This window comes from Ranitomeya variabilis, chromosome 6 (assembly GCF_051348905.1).
Source record: "Ranitomeya variabilis isolate aRanVar5 chromosome 6, aRanVar5.hap1, whole genome shotgun sequence".
In the NCBI taxonomy this organism is placed as follows: Eukaryota; Metazoa; Chordata; class Amphibia; order Anura; family Dendrobatidae; genus Ranitomeya; species Ranitomeya variabilis.
Window position 1 is genome coordinate 47,282,190 of NC_135237.1, and position 27,648 is coordinate 47,309,837.

At 41.5% G+C, this 27,648-nt stretch overlaps 1 protein-coding gene across 2 annotated transcripts in view; it reads left to right on the forward strand.

Annotated features, from left to right (window-relative positions):
• Positions 1–27,648, forward strand: part of GPR158 (G protein-coupled receptor 158) — a 299,322-nt gene that overhangs the window by 127,868 nt on the left and 143,806 nt on the right. For both annotated transcript variants that reach the window (XM_077268422.1, XM_077268421.1), the window contains exons 3-4: positions 7,787–7,892; positions 9,967–10,184. In XM_077268422.1, the coding sequence (XP_077124537.1) occupies positions 7,787–7,892; positions 9,967–10,184 (324 nt within the window). The remainder of the gene's footprint in view (positions 1–7,786; positions 7,893–9,966; positions 10,185–27,648) is intronic.

Genomic DNA, 27,648 nt, shown 5'->3' on the forward strand with positions numbered 1-27,648 from the left:
TGAGGAAAAGGGGAGACACGAGAGGTGGATGGTAACAATTGCTTTAGTTATTTGGACCAGTCATAGTGTAAGGCTCGGGTGTTCATGTAAAGCTGCATGAACCAGATAACTGCCTAAGTATGTAGCAGTACAGACACAGAGTGCTATTAACTGCATAAAGTGTATGAAAACATGATGCGAGGAACCTGATTATGTTGTTTTTTTTATTAATAGGCCATACAGGGATAGTTAGGTTAATGCATTGAGGCGGTAGGCCAATTTGAACAAATGAGTTTTTAGGGCGCGATTAAAACTGTGGGGATTGGGAATTAATCGTATTAACCTGGGTAATGCATTCCAAAGAATCGCACAGCACGTGTAAAGTCTTGGAGACGGGAGTGGGAGGTTCTGATTATTGAGGATGCTAACCTGAGGTCATTAGTGGAGCGGAGGGCACGGGTAGGGTGGTAGACTGAGACCAGAGAGGAGATGTCGGGTGGTGCTGAGCCATGGAGTGCTTTGTGGATGAGGGTAGTAGTTTTGTACTGGATTCTGGAGTGGATGGGTAGCCAGTGTAATGACTGGCACAAGGTAGAGGCATCGGTGTAACGGTTGGTGAGGAATATGATCCTGGCTGCAGCATTCAGGACAGATTGGAGCGGGGGGAGTTTGGTAAGAGGGAGGCCGATTAGTAGAGAGTTACAATAGTCCAGACGAGAATGAATAAGTGAAACAGTAAGAGTTTTTGCAGAGTCGAAAGTAAGAAAAGGGCGAATTCTAGAAATGTTAAAATAAAGTTGGATTCAAAATGGCCAACTTCAAAATGCATGCCATGGTCACCACCAATCTTGAAAAGTTTCCTCCCTCCCATATACTAATGTGCCACAAACAGGAAGTTGATATCACCCACCATTCCCATTTTATTTACGTGTATCCATATAACTGGCCCACCCTGTAGTTTAACTATTTGTTTGCCTTATTTGCCTCTCCTAGATTCTGACCTAGCCAACCCAACTCCCTGTGGCCTTTGCAATATCTGACTATGGAAGCTGGTTTTGAGCTGATGAGACTATAATACAAGTGATGAGGCTTCTATAGAGTGTGTTCAAAGGTAGAAAAATCAATGTTGCCAAATAATACTGGTTCCACTTGTATATTTATTTTTTTGTATAGTTTAATAATATGGGTCTCAAATTGTGCTGGTGGCTAAATGATAGATTAAAAGTATTAACTGTTCGTGTCTTCATTTTACATTTTGCTAATTATCTGCATACAGTCTGTGCATTGTTCGTATACCTCTAATTATCATTCTTACTCCTAATGATATGTAATTTTTCCTGGCTGGCTCGCCAAATAATTAGTATATCCATGGGAACCGTGACGATCAAATCCTGGCCAGTTATTTTAATTTTTGCAAGTAATTAATGCATTCATTCATTTAGTTAGAATTGTAGCAAATATTGATCATCCTATTTAGAAATAAATATTTGTTGTGCCATTGTTGTTCATTACTTATCATTTATGTAAATTGGACATAAAAGTTGTGATAGATCAGTGTTTCCTCCCCGGTGATCATCGTTCCCTTCATTATCTACTATATAATTGTCTAAGGGCACTTCCGTCTTTCTGTCTGTCTGTCTTTCTGTCTGTCTGTAACAGAAATCCCAAGTCACTGATTGGTCGCGGCAAAACAGCCATGGCCAATCAGCGACGGGCACAGTCCGGCGGCAAAATGGCCGCTCCTTCCTCCCCGCAGTCAGTGCCCGCTCCATAATCCCCTCCAGTCAGCCCTCACACATGGTTAATGGCAGCGTTAACAGACCATGTTATGCCGCTGTTATGAGCTGTTGACTTAGGACAACTTCTTCCATAGGCTTTCTAATATGTATATGGATGTCATTGTGGTTTCTCCTTGGAGCCATAGTGGAGAGGGACTTACAAAAGAGGCGCTCTTGCCTTAGCAGATCCATCCATATATGAAATAGTTCGCCATTACTACTACCCTTGCATGCCCTCGCATCCCAGTTCCCACAAATTGTAATAGTGCCCTCTTTAGACATCATTCAGTATTTGTCCATGCCCTCTTTGGTTACCCTAGACAGTGATTTTGCAACCTTCTACTATATAATTTTCTAAGGGTCACTTCCGTCTTTCTGTCTGTCTTTCTGTCTGTCTGTCTGTAACGGAAATCCCAAGTCGCTGATTGGTCGCGGCAAAACAGCCATGGCCAATCAGCGAAGGGCACAGTCCGGCAGCAAAATGGCAACTCCTTCCTCCCCGCAGTCAGTGCCCGCTCCATAATCCCCTCCAGTCAGCCCTCACACATGGTTAATGGCAGCGTTAACGGACCATGTTATGCCGCGGTGTAACCCACTCTGTTAACGCAGCTATTAACCCTGTGTGACCAACTTTTTACTATTGATGCTGCGTATGCAGCATCAATAGTAAAAAGATCTAATGTTACAAATAATAATAATTAAAAAAAAGGTTATTCTCACTTTCCGAAATCACGCGCTGTCCTCGGCAGTGCAAGCGGCAGGTTCCGGTGCCAAGGATGGTATGCGAGAAGGACCTGCCATGATGTCACGGTCATGTGACCGCGACATCATCACAGGTCCTGCACTCATACCAACCCTGGGACCGGAAGCTGCCGCGTGCACCGCACACAGGCGCCAGGACTTCAAGGGGCCTTCGGAAGGTGAGTATATGTTTATTTTTTATTTTAAGTCTTTTTTAACCACGCATATAGTGCCCACATTGCTATATACTACGTGGGCTGTGTTACATCCTGCGTGGGCTCTGTTATATACTACATCTGTGTGCTATATACTATGTAGCTGAGCAATATACAACGTGACTGTCCAATATACTATGTGGCTGTGCAATATACTACGTGCTCTGTATTATATACTGCGTAGCTGTGCAATATACTATGTGACTGTGTCGGTTATGTTATATACTACGTCGACTGTGCAATATACTACGTGGCTCTGTTATATACAACGTGGCTGTGCAATATACTATGTAGCTATGCAATATACTACATGGCTCTGTTATATACTATGTGGCTGTGCAATATACTACGTGGCTCTGTTATATACTACGTGGATACTACGTAGCTATGCAATATACTACGTGCCTCTACAATGTACTACGTGGCTCTGCTATATACTACGTCGCTGACCAATATACTACATAGCTGTGCAATACACTACGTAGCTGTGCAATACACTATGTGACTGTGTTATATACTACGTGGATGTGCAATATACTATGTGCCTGTGCAATATACTATGTGCCTGTGCAATACACTACGTAGCTGTGCAATACACTATGTGGCTATGTTATATACTACGTGGCTGTGTTATATACTACGTAGCTCTGCTATATACTATGTACGCTGTGTTACATACTACGTAGCTCTGCTATATACAATGTCGGTTGTGTTATATACTATGTCACTGTGCAATATAGTACGTAACCTGTGCTATATACTACCTACATATTCTAGAATACCCGATACGTTAGAATCGGGCCACCATCTAGTAGTATATGAGTAGATTGTCCTCATTTACATTTTTCTTTTTTATATTATATACAGTAGGTAAAGGCCACTTCTGTGACTCATGGAAACGAATTGGAAATAGCGGCATACACGTTATTAATATCACGTTTGTGTTGTGCCATCAGTTTACTTGGAGCTGTTGATTTAGGACAACTTCTTCCATAGGCTTTCTAATTGTATATGGATGTCATAGTGGCTTCTCCTTGGAGCCATAGTGGAGAGGGACTTACAAAAGAGGCGCTCTTGCCTTAGCAGATCAATCCATATATGAAATGGTTCGCCATTACTACTACCCTTGCATGCCCTCGCATCCCAGTTCCCACAAATTGTAATAGTGCCCTCTTTAGACATTATTCAGTATTAGTCCATGCCCTCTTTGTTTACCCTAGGCAGTGATTTTGCAACCTTTATATTAATAATGTCCCTTTTCTGACATAACATAATAGCCCTCTTTGTGTCCTTCACGCAGTAAATGTGTTCTCACGCCACTGTGTCCCTTAAAAATAATATTCACTTTCTTCACCAAAACGGTATTAAAGGAGTTTTCAACTACCTGGATGACTCCTTTTTAATTAGTGTAGTCCTTATTATAAAATAAAAACATCTTACTTATACTCAGTGTTACAAATATAAAAAAAAACTGGCCAATTCAGGTAAGCCCAACAGCCAGTGAAAAGGTTTACTCCTTTGTTGGGACCCTAAATCTAACATGATGCCTTTCTGGAGCTAAAAGCCTACAATTATATGTGCAAGTATGATCAAGCACAGCAAGTTAATAGTGGCCAATGATTGGCTACAAGGCTCACGTGGCATAACCATGGCACGTGAGCACCGGCACCAACATCACTGGAACAGCGCCGGCACCGAAAATGAGTCTAAGGTATTTTTATTTTATAAAGGGGACTGCTTTATTTAAAAAGGGTAATTCCTACAAACGGGGGAGGCTACAATTCATAGGGGCAAACTTCAAAGAAAATCAGAAAAAGACCTACACAGAAAAATAAAAGAATTTAAAATGTTTATTAATAATAAATTAAAAGACAAGTAAGTTTTTTAAAAAGTAAACAGAAGGAGTGGAGATGAAAAACAAGAATAGCCACCGGTGTATGACCATACGGGTAAACCTGAATGCCAAAATATACAGCGAAAAAATTAAATACATAGTACAGCAAAAATATAGCAAAACAATAGCAAAAAAAAATAATAGGACTTTATTCTCTAACTCAGCATACTGTGCACAGCACTTCATTTGGCATTTTTTATTATATTTAAATATTCTTTGCATTTTGGAAATATCTCCTCCTCTGAGTAATATCATTTGCACAGCACTTTATTGATGAATTATGTATATATCCATATAATATTTTTTTCACTGGATTATAATTATTTAACTTTTGGACAATACGTGTTACAGAGTGATTTTTTTTGCTGTACTATATATTTTATATTTTCGCTATATATTTTGGCATTCAGGTTTGCCTGTATGGTCTTGTTTTTCATCTCCACTCTATGTGTATACTTTTTAAAGAAACTTTCTTGTCTTTTAATTTATTATTAATAAACATTATAAATTTTACCTGGGCTTAGTACTTCTATTTTTCTGTGTGTGTGTGTGTTTTTTTTTGTTTGTTTGATTTAAAAAGGGGTTGGCCAAGTAATGACAACCCCTTTAACAACCTCCTTTGTTCTCCTACACAATAAACATGACCACCTTTGTGCTGCTAATAAGAAATATTACCAACTTTTCCCCAGAAAATTACATAGATTAACTTTACCTTGACAGTAAAGTCAGAAGCTTGTTTAACACCATTCTAATATAATTCAAGAAATCAATATGTACAGCTCTGGCAAAAATTAAGAGACCACTGCAAAATGTTCAGTTTGTCTGATTTTTCTCTTTATAGGTATATTTTGGAGTAAAATGTAAATTGCACTTTTATTCTATAAACTTCTGACAACATGTCTCTGAATTTCCAAGCAATAAATTTTGTATTTTTTTCTGAAAAGGAGAAATGGTCAAAATTGAAAAAAAAATCCCAGTGCTTTCAGACCTCAAATAATGCAAAGAAAACAAGTTCATAATCATTTACAAACAACAATACTGATGTTTTAACTCAGGAAGAGTTCAGAAATCAATATTTTGTGGAATAACCATGATTTTTAATCACAGCTTTCATGCCTCTTGGCATGCTTTCCACCAGTCTATCACACTGCTTCTGGCGCACAAATGTAAGCAGTTCTTCTTTGTTTGATGGCTTGTGACTATCCATCATCATCTTGATTACATTCCAGAGGTTTTCAATGGGGTTCAGGTGTGGAGATTGGGCTGCCCATGACAGGGTTTTGATGTAGTGGTCTCTTAATTTTTGCCAGAGCTGTATGTCAATAGTATAAACACATCATAGTTTAGAAATAACCACTGTACTAGTATATTATTCAGAGTACTAAGGGCTGGCTATATGTAATAGCTTTATATATACAGGGTGGGCCATTTATATGGATATACTTGGGTGGGCCATATATAAAGTTGGATCCAAAATGGCCGACTGCAAAATGGCCGCCATGGTCACCACCCATCTTGAAAAGTTTTCCCCCTCCCATATACTAATGTGTCGACTACAAAATGGCCACCATATATATACAGGGTGGGCCATGCATATATGGAGATAAACCTGGGTGGGCCATGCATATGGATACATCTAAATAAAATGGGAATGGTTGGTGATATCAACCTCCTATTTGTGGCACATTAGTATATTGGAGGGGAATAACTTTTCAAGATGTGTGGTGACCATGGCGGCCATCTTGTAGTCAGCCATTTTGGATGTAACTTTATAAATGGCCCACCCAGGTGTATCCATATAAATGGCGCACCCTGAGTGTATATATATATATATATATATATATATATTTATATATAAATATATATACCGTATTTTCCGGGGTATAAGACGACTTTTTAACCCCTGAAAATCTTCTTAAAAGTCGGGGGTCGTCTTATACGCCGGGTATTGCCTTGCCGGGTGTATATGGTGGGTGGGGGGGGAGTGGGCCTGATGACGACGAGGGGGCGTCTCACAGGAAAGTGAGTATCCCCCATTACCTCATTGTATCACTGCAGCGTGGGGTCTCTGCTGGGAGCGGCGGCGGCTGTGCTGTGGGGCAGCGGCTCCTCTTCTTCAGTGTGGGGCCTCTGTGCTGCTGGGCGGCGGCAGCTTATCTTCAGGCAGTCGGGGCTCCTCCGGTATCTCCTTAAAGCCCGGAGGCCCTGCCGGTAACTCCATCGGTGCAATGCAGTGGCCTCCGGGAACATGGCCGCTGCTCAGATTCAGATCTGAATCTGAGCATGCGCCGCCCCCAGCGGCCATTTTCCCGGAGGTCACCGCATAGCAGCAATGGAGCTGTCTCCGGGAAAATGGCCGCTGCTCAGATTTAGATCTCGTCTCCCGAGATCTCGGGACGAGATCTGAATCTGAGCAGCGGCCATGTTCCCGGAGGCCACTGCATTGCACCGATGGAGTTGCCGGCAGGGCCTCCGGGCTTTAAGGAGATACCGGAGGAGCCCCGACTGCCTGAAGATAAGCCGCCGCCGCCGCCCAGCAGCACAGAGGCCCCACACTGAAGAAGAGGAGCCGCTGCCCCACAGCACAGCCGCCGCCGCCGCTCCCAGCAGAGACCCCACGCTGCAGTGATACAATGAGGTAATGGGGGATACTCACTTTCCTGTGAGACGCCCCCTCGTCGTCATCAGGCCCACTCCCCCCCCCCCCAAAAGGCACAAAAGTCACCGGCCCTATAAGACGACACGGTTTATAAGAAGACCCCCGACTTTTAAGAAGATTTTACATTTTAACTGGAAAAGTTGGGGGGTCGTCTTATACACCCAGTCGTCTTATACGCCGGAAAATACGGTAAATATATATTTATTTAGATTTATCTTTATTCATTGTCTATATTCATAAAATAAAATAACATATATATATATATATATATATATATATATATATATATATATATACATATGATAATGTGTGCAAACTGTAAAGCGCTGCGGAATATGTTAGCGCTGTATAAAAATAAAGATTATTATTTGAAGTAGCATCGCGTCAGTCTTGTCCGGATTGCCCTGTACAGTCAGCCTGTTGCCTATGAGACATATATATGTAAGAAATTGCTGACCTGCTTTTCTTTGAAGCAATTCCAAGTCTACATACATTACATTGCTTGTTTTCTTTATTCCAGTGTATACCAATTAAGGGCCTTGGATTTGTTCTCGGAGCCTACAAATGCATTTGCAAGCCTGGATTTTATCATCCTCCTGACATCTTTTCAGAGAATGGCTTTCAAAGTAAGTGCCTTTGGGTTGAGCAACAACAAAAAAAAATCGTGTCATTAATAATGCAGGACGCCTTTTTATCCTTGTCAGGGTTATACAGTAAATCCCCAGTGGTCGGCAACTTTATAACCATATAATCACTTAAATAGGTTTAGCCCATTGTTTTGTCATCTATTGTTCTTTATGGGACCCTGAATAGATTCTATTTTGCCATATTTTGCATACTAAGGAATTATTAAAATAATATGTAATTTAGGGGGAAACATTTTTTTTTTTTTAAAGAGGGCACCAAATATATATATTTTTTTAATCAAAGAAAGATATGTGTGGGAAATTTATCAAGACTGTCATTTCGTGGCCCAGTCTAGAACCAGAAACCCAATAGAATAGGTTGTACCAGAATTATTAAAAGACGCACTCTTAAATCTTAATTAATTAAATGTTTATGCCTGAAATTGACATATACTGACATAGATTTTATTAACCATTTTTGCCAGGCTTTAGGCCTTAGAGTAAATTTGGGGCAATTTTTACATATCCCACCCACTTTCAAACAAGTGCTATGGGAGGGGGCTAAAGAGCAAATAAGGTCCAAAATATCCGGCTTCAAATTTTGTCACTATTTGATACCAGCGTGTTTTCAAGGACTTTGATAAGTTATCAATATCAGATTGGTGGGGTAAGGGGGTTGACTTCCAGCACCTCCACCAATCATGTAGCTCAAACACTAGGTTCAAAATGCACTAGGCTACACTCATAGTGGCTATGCTTGGTATTGCAGCTCAATGCTTTACCAAGGCAAAATAATCCTTTTTAGGGTATCCATTGCACCCATCTCACTAGGCGCTTGCCCTACTAGCCCCTGATTTAAGTGATTGGGCCAAGCGACACAGCATTGATTGTAGAATGGCTCTGCCTTGCGCACATACTGATGGTGATGTCTCATAACAGAACAATACACTGCTTTTCCATTATTATAGTTACCATTAGAGACACGGAAGCTTATTGTAGGGTGAGTGATGTAATTATTTTTTTAAATACAGAAGAAGTCATAGTTCACAGCAAACCCCATGCATCAATAGTAACTCCTATAAAACCTGCATTATATGAACGAGCGCCGGTTTCCGTAATGACAGTTCTTTAATGACCTTACTCTAAGAAGCGAGGCTCGTTCCTCCCATCGTTCTGTGGAGTCTATTAAAGGTTAATGCTAATGGCATCCCCATACTTATCACTTTTCCCATATCATGGTATTAATTACTAAAGCAGGTCTAGAATAGCATTAAGGCACTGATAACGAATTAATCAAATTAAAGTATTCAGATTACGAAAATTAATAGATATCATCTAAAAATCAGAGATCATTACCCAATAATATACTTGGATGAGCCTATTCTTAATATTACTTTTTCCAGTTGCCCCTGTGACTATCCTAGTTTTTAGTTTTTCCAATCCACCACACGGGTCCCGAGATAAAGGACTTTTTTTTTATTTAGTGCTAATTTCCTAATAATAACAGTAATAATCCTAGGCCTTTCACCAGTCTTTGTACATCCGAACGGACATGTGACTGTTCAAGCCAATCACTGACTGCAGCACTGACCTAGTCATCACCGCCGCAGTCAATGATTGGCTGGAAAAGTCAAATATCCTTCCAAATGGAACAGAAAGAATAAGGATATAAGGGGAATCAGATAATGCTGAAAAGATGTAAGAAAGTAAGAAATAATTATTAATTAAAAAATAACTTTATCAAGTTTTTAACAAATTTGTCCCAGGAGATGTAACATGACATAAGAATGTATTCTTACTGGTTAAAGAATATGGACATCTTTGGAGGCATTTTTTAAAAATTAAATTAATAATAATAATTCGAGTAAGCGTAGAATTAGCAAAGAAAATATGAAAGTTCTGTTACTCTTTATTATGTTGCCCAGATAGGTAGAAGCATCATTTTTTTGTCATATTCATTTGCTTTGGACCAAACCAATGTTGTTGTTTTTTGATTTGTTAACTTTTGTAGATGTTTTTAATTATTTAATGTATTTTGCATACTATTTGCATTAATTACTTTTCATCCCTATAGGGCAGAGTGAAGAGAACCAGTTTTCTAGAGGAGAAATATCTGAAGAGGAATATAAGTGTCTACCCTGCAGGGAAGATTGTTCATACTGTACGGCTGATGCACCCTGCTATGCGCAGGAGGACAAGTATCTGCGGATTGCTGTCATCTCGTTCCAGGCTTTCTGCATGCTGCTAAACTTCATAAGCATGCTTGTGGTCTATCATTTCCGTCGAGCAAAGGTAAACACCTCTACTTGGTCTGATAGCGAGAGCCCATGCTGGATATTCATTCCACTAGAAGGTTCCCAGATAGGATTTCGGGAGGAGGTAACATATTCTACATGCAACAGTTTTTTTGTACAGTTTTCTAAATGTTTTTTGTGGATCTATGTTACTTTATTTTATGGCATTATTTATGTCGCATTGATTGCATTGTGAAACTTATGACACCAAGCAATAAAAGAGTCAAGTCTCGTGAGAATACATACGTATTCACATCCTTCTATTCTCAAATTAGTTGGAGTTGTTGCCCACACAAGTTACTTTATCTTTAGTGACCAGTGTCAGGCAGCTGCTGCCAAGCCTGATAATGGCATGCATTAAAAGAGGCATAGACGATCATGACGAGATCATAGTTTTGCCTCTATGCAAGTCACTTTGTTGGCCACACTTAGAATATGGTGTATAATTTTAGTCTCCAGTGAATAAGAAGGACGTTACTGAACTACAGGGGGTGCAGAGAAGAGCAACCAAGATTATTAAGGCACTGCAGAAGCAAGATAGGTTATCAAACTTGGGGTTATTTATTTGGAAAAATAAAGGCTTTGGGGTGATCTCATTACTCTGTACATATTTATGAGGGGACAGTACAGAGATCTTTCTAACGATCTTAGTACACCTAGCTGCGTGATGGTTCCAGGGGGAAAGCTCTACATTTAGTGAAAATCTATATCTATAATTGTCTAAGGGGCACTTCCATCTGTTTGTCTGTCTGTCTGTCACGGAAATCCCGCGTCGGGCACAGCCCGGCTGAGAATTAGTCCCTGCGTACTTCTGTCCAGTCACTGCCCGGCGCCCACTCCATACTCCCCTCCAGTCAGCGCTAACACAGGGTTAATGGCAGCGTTAACGGACCGCGTTATGCAGCGGTGTAACGCACTCAGTTAACGCTGCTATTAACCCTGTGTGACTAACTTTTTACTATTGATGCTGCTTATGCAGCATCAATAGTAAATAAATCTAATGTTAAAAATAATAAAAAAACAAAAAACCTGCTATTCTCACCTTCCGAGACCGCTAAGTCATCTGGGTAATTTCACAATGTATCTCTGGGAACGGAAGCTGGCGGCAGCCGCGCGCGTCGGGACTGCTTCGCTGGACGCCGCAGGGTGAGAATATAACTATTTTTTATTTTAATTATTTTTTTTAACAGGGATATGGTGCCCACACTGCTATATACTACATGGGCTGTGTTATATACTGCGTGGGCCGTGCTATATATTATGTGGGCAGTGTTATATACTACATGGGCAGTGTTATATACTGCGTGGGCGGTGTTATATACTGCGTGGGCTGTGCTATATACTATGTGGCTGCTATATACAGACATACATATTCTAGAATACCCGATGCGTTAGAATCGGGCCACCATCTAGTAAGGTTTAATAGTAATCACAAGCACAGATTCTTTACTGTAATAGCAGTGAGACTATGGATTCTTTACCATAAGAGCAGTGAGACTATGGATTCTTTACTGTAAGGGCAGTGAGACTATGGATTCTCTACCATAAGAGCAGTGAGACTATGGATTCTTTACAGTAAGAGCAGTGAGACTGTGGATTCTTTACCATAAGAGCAGTGACACTATGGATTCTTTACTGTAAGGGCAGTGAGACTATGGATTCTCTACCATAAGAGCAGTGAGACTATGGATTCTTTACCATAAGAGCAGTGAGACTATGGATTCTTTACTGTAAGGGCAGTGAGACTATGGATTCTTTACAGTAAGAGCAGTGAGACTATGGATTCTTTACCATAAGAGCAGTGAGACTGTGGACTCTTTACTGGAAGAGCAGTGAGACTATGGGTTATTTACTGTAAGAGCAGTGAGACTGTGGATTCTTTACTATAAGAGCAGTGACACTATGGATTCTTTACTGTAATGGCAGTGAGACTATGGATTCTTTACCATAAGAGCAGTGAGACTATGGATTCTTTACCATAAGAGCAGTGAGACTATGGATTCTTTACTGTAAGGGCAGTGAGACTATGGATCCTTTACAGTAAGAGCAGTGAGACTATGGATTCTTTACCATAAGAGCAGTGAGACTGTGGACTCTTTACTGTAAGAGCAGTAAGACTATGGGTTATTTACTGTAAGAGCAGTGAGACTATGGATTCTTTACCAAAAGAGCAGTGAGACTATGGATTTTTCACCATAATAGCAGTGAGACAATGAATTCTTTACTATAATAGCAGTGAGACTATGGATTCTTTACGATAAGAGCAGTGAGATTATGGATTCTTTACTGTAAGAGCAGTGAGACTATGGATTCTTTAATATAAGAGCAGTGAGACTATGGATTCTTTACCATAAGAGCAGTGAGACTATGGGTTATTTACTGTAAGAGCAGTGAGACTATGGATTCTTTACCATAAGAGCAGTGAGACTATGGATTTTTCACCATAATAGCAGTGAGACAATGAATTCTTTACTATAATAGCAGTGAGACTATGGATTCTTTACGATAAGAGCAGTGAGATTATGGATTCTTTACTGTAAGAGCAGTGAGACTATGGATTCTTTAATATAAGAGCAGTGAGACTATGGATTCTTTACCATAAGAGCAGTGAGACTATGGATTCTTTACTGTAAGAGTAGTGGGATTATGGAACTCTCTGCCACATGATGTTGTAATGGTTAATTCACTACTAAAACTTAGGAAGAGTCTGGATGCCTTTCTTGAAAAATATAATATTACAGGTTATGGACACTAGATTCTGTGATGAAACTAGCCTGATTGCCGTTTGTGCCATCGAGATGGAATTTTTACCCTATTAGTGTCTGCCCCATAGGGTTTTTGCCTTCCTCTGGATCAACATGTAGGGCTATACTTGATCTCGATTGACTTAATTCTACCTTCAACCTTAAAGCTATGAAAATATAATTTCCTATAAGGGAATATGAGAATGGCAGGGTTCCTTGCTCTGGCAGACTTGTTATAACAAAGAATACATATCAGTTTTCTGGTGAAAAACTGCAGGAAATTTCGCAAACTTTTTGTACAGCGTGAATAATGATATGACTTTCGGCAGTTATACGCCAGTCTCGACCAACTCCAACAACTTTTAGAAAAGTGGGTGGAGATCAGACAGGGAGTGGCATTCGTACCCAAGAATGCCATCATAATTTACTACACAAAGGTGACAGAAACTATAACAGAAATGCACTCCAGTCCCCAACTGGAGAAATGTGGAGAAAAATGCAGCATTGGCTAGTTCGGATGACACGACCCTTGAATTCAGTAGGTGCATGAACGTGAATCTGTCAGCACGATTTTGTAATGTAAAGACATGGCTGTAATGGCACATTAATACAGAATACATTGATACCTTTAGTGAAGAAATCCGCTTTGTGGTTCTTCTTCAATCAGAATTTCAAGTTTTTTTGCTAATTAGCTATCGGTGCACATGGGCCAGACGGTGCACTGGATCTTCTCCTCCCATCTCACAGGCCATTATTGGGATTTCAAACAGAGGAGGCAGATTATTTACAGACCAGAGGAAAGCGAAGGAGGAATCACAGACAGAGAAGAGAAGACCCAGGGAACAGTTCCACCCCTGTGCACCGAAATATAGTTAGCAGAAAACTACAAATGGTGATTGAAGAAGAACCACAAAGGTATTTCTTCACCGATGATATCAATTTTATCAGTATTTAATCAGCATTACAGCTCCATTACAGTCATGTTTTTAATTTACATTACAAAATCGTGCTAACAGGTTCTCTTTAAAGAAAAAATACAGGTTGTTATACTGACAACAGGTTCGTCAAATTTTTCCAAAAATGGTAGGTACTCCAATGGTCCTGAAAAAATACAGTACAGACCAAAAGTTTGGACACACCTTCTCATTTAAAGATTTTTCTGTGTTTTCATGACTATGAAAATTGTACATTCACACTGAAGGCATCAAAACGATGAATTATCACATGTGGAATTATATACTTAACAAAAAGGGTGAAACAACTGAAATTATGTCTAATATTCTAGGTTCTTCAAAGTAGCCACCTTTTGCTGTGATGACTGCTTTGTACACTCTTGTCATTCTCTTGATGAGCTTCAAGAGGTAGTCACCGGGAGTGTTTTTTTTTTCACAAGTGTGCCATGTCAGATTTAATAAGTGGGATTTCTTGCCTTATAAATGGGGTTGGGGCCATCAGTTGTGTTGTGCAGAAGTCTGGTGGATACACAGCTGATAGTCCTACTGAATAGACTGTTAGAATTTGTATTATGGCAAGAAAAAAGCAGCTAAGTAAAGAAAAATGAGTGGCCATCAATACTTTAAGAATTGAAGGTCAGTCAGTCGAAAAAAATGGGCAAACTTTGAAAGTGTCCCCAAGTGCAGTGGCAAAAACCATCAAGCGCTACAAAGAAACTGGCTCACATGAGGACCGCCCCAGGAAAGGAAGACCAGGAGTCACCTCTGCTTCTGAGGATGTTTATCCAAGTCACCAGCCTCAGAAATCGCAGGTTAACAACAGCTCAGATTAGAGACCAGGTCAATGTCACACAGAGTTCTAGCAGCAGACACATCTCTACAACAACTGGTAAGAGGAGACTTTGTGCAGCAGGCCTTCATGGTAAAATAGCTGCTAGGAAACCACTGCTAAGGACAGGCAACAAACAGAAGAGACTTGTTTGGGCTAAAGAACACAAGGAATGGACATTAGATCAGGGGAAATCTGTGCTTTTGTCTGATGAGTCCAAATTTGAGATCTTTGGTTCCAACCACTGCGTCTTTGTGTGATGCAGAAAAGGTGAACAGATGGACTCTACATGCCTGGTTCCCACCATGAAGCATGGAGGAGGAGGTGTGATGGTGTGGGGGGCGCTTTGCTGGTGACACTGTTGGGGATTTATTCAAAATAGAAGGCATACCGAACCAGCATGGCTACCACAGCATCTTGCAGTGGCATGTTATTCCATCCGGTTTGCTTTTAGTTGGACCATCATTTATTTTTCAACAGGACAACCTCCAGGCTGTGTAAGGGCTATTTGACCAAGAAGGAGAGTGATGGGGTGCTAAGCCAGATGACCTGGCCTCCACAGTCACCAGACCTGAACCCAATCGAGATGGTTTGGGGTGAGCTGGACCGCAGAGTGAAGGCAAAAGGGCCAACAAGTGCTAAGTATCTCTGGGAACTCCTTCAAGATTGTTGGTAGACCATTCCCGGTGACTACCTCTTGAAGCTCATCAAGAGTATGCCAAGAGTGTGCAAAGCAGTCATCAAAGCAAAAGGTGGCTACTTTGAAGAACCTAGAATATAAGACATATTTTCAGTTGTTTCACACTTTTTTGTTAAGTATATAATTCCACATGTGTTAATTCATAGTTTTGATGCCTTCAGTGTGAATATACAATTTTCATAGTCATGAAAATACAGAAAAATCTTTAAATGAGAAGGTGTGTCCAAACTTTTGGTCTGTACTGTATGCGTAACACTCTTAGGTCTAAAAGAAATATATCCAACCACTTAATGCAAACACCGCCCTAATAGTTACCTTACCATAAAAAAAATGGTAATCGGGAAGTGACCAAAAGTCAATTTAATAACAGTTCAATGACAGACTCTTCATATTTTTTTAAATAAAAAACAAACAGATGGACCAAGATGTATACCTTTCACTCATTTGTGGTCAGGCAAACATTCTTTAACCCCTTTCTGACATTGGACGTACTATCCCGTCGAGGTGGGGTGGGCCCGTATGACCACCGACGGGATATGACGTCCAGCGCGATCGGCCGCGCTCACGGGGGGAGCGCGGCCGATCGCGGCCGGGTGTCAGCTGACTATCGCAGCTGACATCCGGCACTATGTGCCAGGAGCGGTCACGGACTGCCCCCGACACATTAACCCCCGGCACACCGCGATCAAACATGATCGCGGTGTGCCGGCGGTACAGGGAAGCATCGCGCAGGGAGGGGGCTCTGTTGTGAAATTGGATTTTGGGCTCCCCCGGTGGCCACTGGTGGAATTGAACTTGTGTGCATCATCCCCTCTGTTCACCTGTTCCCATCAGGATGTGGGAGTCGCTATTTAACCTTGCTCCTCTGTCACTTCCATGCCGGTCAACATTGTAATCAGAAGCCTTTCTGTGCATGTTCCTGCTACCAGACAACTTCCAGCTAAGTCGGACTTTTGTCCTTGTTTGTTTTTTGCATTTTGTTCCAGTTCACAGCTGCAGTTTCGTTTCTGTGTCTGGAAAGCTCTTGTGATCTGAAATTGCCACTCTGATGTTATGAGTTAATACTAGAGTTTTAAAGTAATTTCAGGATGGTGTATTGATAGGGTTTTCAGCTGACCATGAAAGTACCCTTTCTGTCTTCCTGCTATCTAGTAAGCGGACCTCGATTTTGCTAAACCTATTTTCATACTACGTTTGTCATTTTCATCTTAAATCACCGCCAATATATGTGGGGGCCTCTGTCTGCCTTTCGGGGAAATTTCTCTAGAGGTGAGCCAGGACTATATTTTCCTCTGCCAGGATTAGTTAGTCCTCCGGCCGGCGCTGGGCGTCTAGGGATAAAACGCAGGCTACGCTACCCGGCTACTGTTAGTTGTGCGGCAGGTTTAGTTCATGGTCAGTTTAAGTTTCCATCCTTCCAAGAGCTAGTTCCTATGTATGCTGGGCTATGTTCTCTTGCCATTGAGAACCATAACAGTTTGACCGGCCCACAAAGGGTTAAATTAATTGGCAGAGAAAGGAGAGAAAAAAGAAGTCTGCTGAAAAATTTTTTTTATTTTTTTCCTTCAGTTCTGAGTGTGCTTTCAATTGAATCACTTGCAAGTCTGCCTATATTGCAGCCTTCCTCTCTCTCTCTCCTTCTAATCCTGGAATGGCTCTGTGTTCACCTGTTTAAAATGGATATTCAGAGTTTAGCTGCAGGTTTGAATAATCTCACCACGAAAGTTCAAAATTTACAAGATTTTGTTGTTCATGTTCCTATATCTGAACCTAGAATTCCTTTGCCTGAATTTTTCTCGGGGAATAGATCTTGCTTTCAAAATTTCAAAAATAATTGCAAGTTGTTTTTGTCCCTGAAATCTCGCTCTGCTGGAGATCCTGCTCAGCAGGTCAGGATTGTGATTTCCTTGCTCCGGGGCGACCCTCAAGATTGGGCTTTTGCATTGGCTCCAGGGGATCCTGCGTTGCTCAATGTGGATGCGTTTTTTCTGGCCTTGGGGTTGCTTTATGAGGAACCTCATTTAGAGCTTCAGGCGGAAAAAGCCTTGATGTCCCTATCTCAGGGGCAAGATGAAGTTGAAATATACTGCCAAAAATTCCGTAAATGGTCTGTGCTTACTCAGTGGAATGAGTGCGCCCTGGCGGCGAATTTCAGAGAGGGTCTCTCTGATGCCGTTAAGGATGTTATGGTGGGGTTCCCTGTGCCTGCGGGTCTGAATGAGTCCATGACAATGGCTATCCAGATCGATAGACGTCTGCGGGAGCGCAAACCTGTGCACCATTTGGCGGTGTCTACTGAGAAGACGCCAGAGAATATGCAATGTGATAGAATTCTGTCCAGAAGCGAACGGCAGAATTTTAGACGAAAAAATGGGTTGTGCTTTTATTGTGGTGATTCAACTCATGTTATATCAGCATGCTCTAAGCGTACTAAGAAGCTTGATAAGTCAGTTTCAATTGGCACTTTTCAGTCTAAGTTTATTCTATCTGTGACCCTGATTTGTTCTTTATCATCTATTACCGCGGATGCCTATGTCGACTCTGGCGCCGCTTTGAGTCTTATGGATTGGTCCTTTGCCAAACGCTGTGGGTATGATTTAGAGCCTCTTGAAACTCCTATACCTCTGAAGGGGATTGACTCCACCCCATTGGCTAGTAATAAACCACAATACTGGACACAAGTAACTATGCGAATTAATCCGGATCATCAGGAGATTATTCGCTTTCTTGTGCTGTATAATCTACATGATGTGTTGGTGCTTGGATTGCCATGGCTGCAATCTCATAACCCAGTCCTCGACTGGAACGCTATGTCTGTGTTAAGCTGGGGATGTAAGGGGATGCATGGGGACGTACCTTTGGTTTCCATTTCGTCATCTATTCCCTCTGAGATTCCTGAATTCTTGTCTGACTATCGTGACGTTTTTGAAGAACCTAAGCTTGGTTCATTACCTCCGCACCGGGAGTGCGATTGTGCCATAGATTTGATTCCGGGTAGTAAATACCCTAAGGGTCGTTTATTTAATCTGTCTGTGCCTGAACATGCTGCTATGCGAGAATATATAAAGGAGTCCTTGGAAAAGGGACATATTCGTCCTTCGTCATCTCCCTTAGGAGCCGGTTTTTTCTTTGTGTCTAAGAAAGATGGCTCTTTGAGGCCGTGTATTGATTATCGGCTTTTGAATAAAATCACGGTTAAATATCAATATCCGTTGCCACTGCTGACTGATTTGTTTGCTCGCATAAAGGGGGCCAAGTGGTTCTCTAAGATAGATCTCCGTGGGGCGTATAATTTGGTGCGAATTAAGCAGGGGGATGAGTGGAAAACCGCATTTAATACGCCCGAGGGCCACTTTGAGTATTTGGTGATGCCTTTTGGCCTTTCAAATGCCCCTTCAGTCTTTCAGTCCTTTATGCATGACATTTTCCGTGATTATTTGGATAAATTTATGATCGTGTATCTGGATGATATTCTGATTTTTTCGGATGACTGGGACTCTCATGTCCAGCAGGTCAGGAGGGTTTTTCAGGTTTTGCGGTCTAATTCCTTGTGTGTGAAGGGTTCTAAGTGCGTTTTTGGGGTTCAAAAGATTTCCTTCTTGGGATACATTTTTTCCCCCTCTTCCATCGAGATGGATCCTGTCAAGGTTCGGGCTATTTGTGATTGGACGCAACCCTCTTCTCTTAAGAGTCTTCAGAAATTTTTGGGCTTTGCTAACTTTTATCGTCGATTTATTGCTGGTTTTTCTGATGTTGTTAAACCATTGACTGATTTGACTAAGAAGGGTGCTGATGTTGCTGATTGGTCCCCTGCTGCTGTGGAGGCCTTTCGGGAGCTTAAGCGCCGCTTTTCTTCCGCCCCTGTGTTGCGTCAGCCTGATGTTGCTCTTCCTTTTCAGGTTGAGGTCGACGCTTCTGAAATCGGAGCTGGGGCGGTTTTGTCGCAAAGAAGTTCCGACTGCTCCGTGATGAAACCTTGTGCTTTTTTTTCTTGTAAATTTTCGCCCGCCGAGCGGAATTATGATATTGGGAATCGGGAGCTTTTGGCCATGAAGTGGGCTTTTGAGGAGTGGCGTCATTGGCTTGAGGGGGCTAGACATCAGGTGGTGGTATTGACCGACCACAAAAATTTAATTTATCTTGAGTCCGCCAGACGCCTGAATCCTAGACAGGCGCGCTGGTCGTTGTTTTTCTCGGTTTAATTTTGTGGTGTCATACCTACCGGGTTCTAAGAATGTTAAGGCTGATGCCCTTTCTAGGAGTTTTGAGCCTGACTCCCCTGGTAATTCTGAACCTACAGGTATCCTTAAGGATGGAGTGATATTGTCTGCCGTTTCTCCAGACCTGCGGCGGGCCTTGCAGGATTTTCAGGCGGATAGACCTGATCGTTGCCCACCTGGTAGACTGTTTGTTACTGATGATTGGACCAGTAAAGTCATTTCTGAGGTTCATTCTTCTGCGTTGGCAGGTCATCCTGGAATCTTTGGTACCAGGGATTTGGTGGCAAGGTCCTTCTGGTGGCCTTCCCTGTCACGAGATGTACGAGGCTTTGTGCAGTCTTGTGACGTTTGTGCTCGGGCCAAGCCTTGTTGTTCTCGGGCTAGTGGATTGTTGTTGCCCTTGCCTATCCCGAAGAGGCCTTGGACGCACATCTCGATGGATTTTATTTCGGATCTTCCTGTTTCTCAGAAGATGTCTGTCATCTGGGTGGTGTGTGACCGTTTCTCTAAGATGGTCCATTTGGTTCCCCTGCCTAAGTTGCCTTCTTCTTCCGAGTTGGTTCCTCTGTTTTTTCAAAATGTGGTTCGTTTGCATGGTATTCCGGAGAATATCGTTTCTGACAGAGGAACCCAATTCGTGTCTAGATTTTGGCGGGCATTCTGTGCTAGGATGGGCATAGATTTGTCTTTCTCGTCTGCTTTCCATCCTCAGACTAATGGCCAGACCGAGCGGACGAATCAGACTTTGGAGACATATTTGAGGTGTTTTGTGTCTGCAGATCAGGATGATTGGGTTGCTTTTTTGCCTTTAGCGGAGTTTGCCCTCAATAATCGGGCCAGCTCTGCCACCTTGGTGTCTCCTTTTTTCTGTAATTCGGGGTTTCATCCTCGATTTTCCTCCGGTCAGGTGGAATCTTCGGATTGTCCTGGAGTGGATGCTGTGGTGGAGAGGTTGCATCAGATTTGGGGGCAGGTGGTGGACAATTTGAAGTTGTCCCAGGAGAAGACTCAGCTTTTTGCCAACCGCCGGCGTCGGGTTGGTCCTCGGCTTTGTGTCGGGGACTTGGTGTGGTTGTCTTCTCGTTTTGTCCCTATGAGGGTTTCTTCTCCTAAGTTTAAGCCTCGGTTCATCGGCCCATACAAGATATTGGAGATTCTTAACCCTGTGTCCTTCCGTTTGGACCTCCCTGCATCTTTTTCTATTCATAATGTTTTTCATCGGTCATTGTTGCGCAGGTATGAGGTACCGGTTGTGCCTTCCGTTGAGCCTCCTGCTCCGGTGTTGGTTGAGGGCGAGTTGGAGTACGTTGTGGAAAAAATCTTGGACTCCCGTGTTTCCAGACGGAAACTCCAGTATCTGGTCAAATGGAAGGGATACGGTCAGGAGGATAATTCTTGGGTGACTGCCTCTGATGTTCATGCCTCCGATCTGGTCCGTGCTTTTCATAGGGCTCATCCTGATCGCCCTGGTGGTTCTGGTGAGGGTTCGGTGCCCCCTCCTTGAGGGGGGGGGTACTGTTGTGAAATTGGATTTTGGGCTCCCCCGGTGGCCACTGGTGGAATTGAACTTGTGTGCATCATCCCCTCTGTTCACCTGTTCCCATCAGGATGTGGGAGTCGGTATTTAACCTTGCTCCTCTGTCACTTCCATGCCGGTCAACATTGTAATCAGAAGCCTTTCTGTGCATGTTCCTGCTACCAGACAACTTCCAGCTAAGTCGGACTTTTGTCCTTGTTTGTTTTTTGCATTTTGTTCCAGTTCACAGCTGCAGTTTCGTTTCTGTGTCTGGAAAGCTCTTGTGATCTGAAATTGCCACTCTGATGTTATGAGTTAATACTAGAGTCTTAAAGTAATTTCAGGATGGTGTATTGATAGGGTTTTCAGCTGACCATGAAAGTACCCTTTCTGTCTTCCTGCTATCTAGTAAGCGGACCTCGATTTTGCTAAACCTATTTTCATACTACGTTTGTCATTTTCATCTTAAATCACCGCCAATATATGTGGGGGCCTCTGTCTGCCTTTCGGGGAAATTTCTCTAGAGGTGAGCCAGGACTATATTTTCCTCTGCCAGGATTAGTTAGTCCTCCGGCCGGCGCTGGGCGTCTAGGGATAAAACGCAGGCTACGCTACCCGGCTACTGTTAGTTGTGCGGCAGGTTTAGTTCATGGTCAGTTTAAGTTTCCATCCTTCCAAGAGCTAGTTCCTATGTATGCTGGGCTATGTTCTCTTGCCATTGAGAACCATAACAGGGCTCCCTGCGTGTTTCCCTGAGACCCCCGGAGCAACACGATGTGATCAAGTTGCTCCGAGGGTCTCTTACCTCCTCTCCCTGCAGTCCCCGGATCCAAAATGGCCGCGGCATCCGGGTCCTGCAGGGAGGGAGGTGGCTTACCGAGTGCCTGCTCAGAGCAAGCGCTTGGTAAGCCTGCAGCACTGTAAGTCAGATCGCCGATCTGACAGAGTGCTGTGCAAACTGTCAGATCAGCGATCTGTGATGTCCCTACCTGGGACAAAGTAAAAAAGTAAAAAAAAAAATTTCCACATGTGTAAAAAAAAAAAAATAAATTCCTAAATAAAGAAAAAAAAAATATTATTCTCATAAATACATTTCTTTATCTAAAAAAAAAACAATAAAAGTACACGTATTTAGTATCGCCACGTCCATAACGACCCAACCTATAAAACTGTCCCACTAGTTAACCCCTTCAGTGAACACCGTAGGAAAAAAAAAAAACGAGGCAGAAAACAACGCTTTATTACCATACCACCGAACAAAAAGTGGACTAACACGCAATCAAAAAGATGGAAATAAATAACCATGGTACCGCTGAAAACATCATCTTGTCCCGCAAAAAACGAGCCGCCATACAGCATCATCAAAGAAAAAATAAAAAGTTATAGTCCTCAGAATAAAGCGATGCCAAAATAATTATTTATTCTATAAAATAGTTTTTATCGTATAAAAGCGCCAAAACATAAAAAATGATATAAATAAGGTATCGCTGTAATCGTACTGACCCGAAGAATAAAACTGCTTTATCAATTTTACCAAACGTGGAACGGTATAAACGCCTCCCCCAAAAGAAATTAATGAATAGCTGCTTTTTTGTCATTCTGCATCACAAAAATAAATAAATAAAAAGCTATCAAAAACTGTCACGTGTCCGAAAATGTTACCAATAAAAACGTTAACTCGTCCCGCAAAAAACAAGACCTCACATGACTCTGTGTACCAAAATATGGAAAAATTATAGGTCTCAAAAAGTGGAGACGCAAAAACTTTTTTGCTATAAAAAGCGTCTTTTAGTGTGTGACGGCTGCCAATCATAAAAATCCGCTATAAAAAATGCTATAAAAAATATCAAACCCCCCTTCATCACCCCCTTAGTTAGGGAAAAATAATAAAATTAAAAAAATGTATTTATTTACATTTTCCCATTAGGGTTAGGGCTAGGGTTAGGGTTAGGGCTAGGGTTAGGGCTAGGGTTAGGGCTAGGGTTAGGGCTAGGGTTAGGGTTAGGGTTAGGGCTAGGATTAGGGCTAGGGTTAGGGCTAGGGCTAGGGTTAGGGCTAGGGTTAGGGCTAGGGTTAGGGTTAGGGCTAGGGTTAGGGCTAGGGTTGGGGCTAGGGTTGAAGCTAAAGTTAGGGTTAGGGTTGGGGCTAAAGTTAGGGTTAGGGTTGGGGCTAAAGTTAGGGTTAGGGTTTGGATTACATTTACGGTTGGGATTAGGGTTGGGATTAGAGTTAGGGGTGTGTCAGGGTTAGGGGTGTGGTTAGGGTTACCATTGGGATTAGGGTTAGGGGTGTGTTTGGATTAGGGTTTCAGTTAGAATTGGGGAGTTTCCACTGTTTAGGCACATCAGGGGCTCTCCAAACACGACATGGCGTCCGATCTCAATTCCAGCCAATTCTGCATTGAAAAAGTAAAACAGTGCTCCTTCCCTTCCGAGCTTTCCCGTGCGCCCAAACAGGGGTTTACCCCAACATATGGGGCATCAGCATACTCGGGACAAATGGGACAACAACTTTTGGGGTCCAAGTTCTCTTGTTACCCTTGGGAAAATATAAATTTGGGGGGCTAAAAATCATTTTTGTGGGAAAAAAAGGATTTTTTATTTTCACGGCTCTGCGTTGTAAACTGTAGTGAAACACTTGGGGGTTCAAAGTTCTCACAACACTTCTAGATAAGTTCCTTGGGAGGTCTAGTTTCCAATATGGGGTCACTTTTGGGGGTTTCTACTGTTTGGGTACATCAGGGGCTCTGCAAATGCAACTTGACGCCTGCAGACCAATCCATCTAAGTCTGCATTCCAAATGGCGCTCCTTCCCTTCCGAGCTCTGCCATGCGCCCAAACAGTGGTTCCCCCCACATACGGGGTATCAGCATACTCTGGACAAATTGGACAACAACTTTTGGGGTCCAATTTCTCCTGTTACCCTTGGGAAAATAAAACTGGGGGCTAAAAAATAATTTTTGTGGAAAAAAAAATATTTTTTATTTTCACGGCTCTGCGTTATAAACTGTAGTGAAACACTTGGTGGGTCAAAGTGCTCACCACACATCTAGATAAGTTCCTTAGGGGGTCTACTTTCCAAAATGCTGTCACTTGTGGGTGGGTTTCAATGGTTAGGCACATCAGGGGCTCTCCAAACGCAACATGGCGTTCCATCTCAATTCCAGTCAATTTTGCATTGAAAAGTCAAATGGCGCTCCTTCCCTTCCAAGCTCTGCCATGCGCCCAAACAGTGGTTTACCCCCACATATGGGGTATCAGCGTACTCAACACAAATTGTACAACAACTTTTAGGGTCCATTTTCTCCTGTTACCCTTGGTAAAATAAAACAAATTGGAGCTGAAATAAATTTTGTGTAAAAAAAGTTAAATGTTAATTTTTATTTAAACATTCCAAAAATTCCTGTGAAACACCTGAAGGGTTAATAAACTTCTTGAATGTTGTTTTGAGCACCTTGGGGGTGCAGTTTTTAGAATGGTGTCACACTTGGGTATTTTCTATCATATAGACCCCTCAAAATGACTTCAAATGAGATGTGGTCCCTAAAAAAAAATGGTGTTGTAAAAATGAGAAATTGCTGGTCAACTTTTAACCCTTATAGCTCCCTAACAAAAAAAAATTTGGGTTCCTAAATTGTACTGATGTAAAGTAGACATGTGGGAAATGTTACCTATTAAGTATTTTGTGTAACATATCTCTGTGATTTAAGGGTATAAAAATTCAAAGTTGGAAAATTGCGAAATTTTCTAAATTTTCGCCAAGTTTCCATTTTTTTCACAAATAAACGCAAGTTATATTGAAGAAATTTTACCACTATCATGAAGTACAATATGTCACGAGAAAACACTGTCAGAATCGCCAAGATCCGTTGAAGCGTTCCAGAGTAATAACCTCATAAAGGGACAGTGGTCAGAATTGTAAAAATTGGGCCGGTCATTAAAGTGCAAACCACCCTTGGGGGTAAAGGGGTTAAAGAACACTGATTCAAATTGATGGTGTCGCTGTCAGAGGTGAGATGAGTGAAGTGCTATATATTAAATAATGTCTTCTCATTTCTCCCCACTAATACACTTGTTGACGACAAAGGAGACCAATTATGACCTGTGCTTGGTAGTACTACTGGCCAGATGGCTGGTGCCAGTGGTCACGATGGTGCTTCTGCTTTTGCTAGTGTCTCTCACAGTGTTAGCCATGGTATGGTATTTCATATTTATGTACCATACTATAAGTTTCAATTCTATAGCTTCATTTTTTTGCTGAATTTTTTTCAATCCTCTACCTTTAGAAACCTTCCCGGAATCATATGTACTACATGATGCCATGACCAACATGCTTTGTGGTGGAGGATGTGCTTTTTTTAGCGGTGTTTACCTTTTGTCTTGTTTTTAATTTGCATTTTACAGTAAATTGCTTAAATACTATGCATCGCAAGCTACAATGAAGCCTTAATAGAACATGCTACTTTGAAGTAAAAGTGAGATAAATCAATTGTAGAGATATGAAAAACTATTTAGAATGTAGAATACCGAGTAGTGGATTGGGTTGGAACTTGGGAGTGTAGAGGTTGCCATTTCTACTGGTCACAAAGCCTCTGTTTTTCATAAAAACACCAATATTAGGTGTAGGTCTTTTTGCAAATTTACATTGTGGTTCAATATCAAGACGTTATGCCTCTAAGGAGAAATCTTTGAAAAATGCAAACCTTACTGAAGAACCTTATGTTTGATACCAATTTCCAATTACCAAACTGCCATGAAGAATATGATATAATATTTTCCAAATTAATCCACCTACTGATATCAGACTGACAGATTGATGCTCATTATATTTAAGCATCCCTTTACCTGGGGATATCAGCCAAAAGTCACGTAGCCTTTTATACGCTACTTAATATGAAATCTCTTGCATTTAATATCGTTGCGATTCTGCATTCAGACTTTAAGCCTGGTTTCATTTATAATGTATCCCTAATATTACTTTGAGGCATCTGTTGAGTTCACTCTTTGTTAATTTAGGCAAAGAATTCAATCCACATTATATGAGATTTTATCCATTATGTAAATGTTATAGACTTTTAATGGCCTTCCCAAGCAGACAAAATCATTACGAGGAACATAGGACGTGAATGAAACCAAGGAGCATTTCCCACAGCAGAAGACGGCCAGATTGTTTTCATCCAAGTGAAATGCTCTTACATTGGAATCACCCATATTCTCTCATTCTTCCCAGATTAAAATGACATGAACAGTATCTATTGGGTCCATCGATTCTCTCGTGAGCTCAGTTCTCCCACAATTGACACAATTGATTCAGCGCAACACAACTGCTTCAGAGCCAATCGCTGACAAATAATCATTTGTCCTTACTTTTAATATTATGTTCTTATTCTGTATGTTGTTCATTTTGTGTTGTAATTTGTTTTGCATAATAAAGTTTACATTTTATTCATTATGGTGGGTGATCTTGACCAATCAGTACGCACTACTTTCTTCTTTTGTTTTGTTCCCAATGATCTCATAGAGTGTGTCGTTAATGATCCCCAGTTAATTTGTTGTGCCCTCAAATCTTTTTCATACAACTAGGTAGTGACCACCACTGTACAAAGTATGATAATCCGTAAGATGTCATAGTTGGAGGGCATTATTGTAGAAAACCGCATGTCAATGCAAAATGACATTAGCCCACTCTCCGATGCTGCATTAGTGTGGGAAATGGTGTTGGGCAAGTTTTTTTTTTTCCGCAAATCTCAAAATGTTCAAATTCACTTGAAACCACGAATTTCAGGAAATTCAACTTAAACTTGATCCTCTGTGAATTTATCCGCTCATCTTTACAATCCCTGTTTCATGTTACGCATTTCCCCATCTGTATACAACACTTCCACTATTCACGTTTCTTGGCATAATCCAGAATCTATTTACGCTTTCCTTACCTCTATATTATTTTATCGTGGCAAACCTCCATGAGTCATGAATGCTCCTCATAGATAAAAACACCAGATTTCTGACATTTCTGGGGTATAACTCTTTGCTGGTGAATAAAAGCTGCCCTTTCCTATGAATCCTTAGACGATGCCTTCTATTTCTAGTTCCATATCGAACTCTTCTTTACAAACTGTGCTCTAAACCTCATTCCCACCTCCCACCTTGTCCAGGTCAAGCCATGCTCAATTATGCCTGCACCGTGCCCAACCATTCCCAAGAAGTCTTCTAAGCTAATTATGCTAATTCTTTAAGTTCTTGCACGTTCTTAGGTCATCCACTTCCCGCTTTCATGATTACTGATGATCGGGTATTAGCTTCTTCACAATACGATGTTTGTGAACATGTTGTAGATATTAATTGTTACCTAGAAATACATTTACAAGTTATCTAACCCTATTCAAGTCCCTGCTTCACTTTACTGAACACAGTTGGACCCAGCACCTTGTTTTTTACACCTCGTTTAATATATATCTGTTAGTCATCTGGTATGGCACAATGAGCTGATTCTATTCAAAA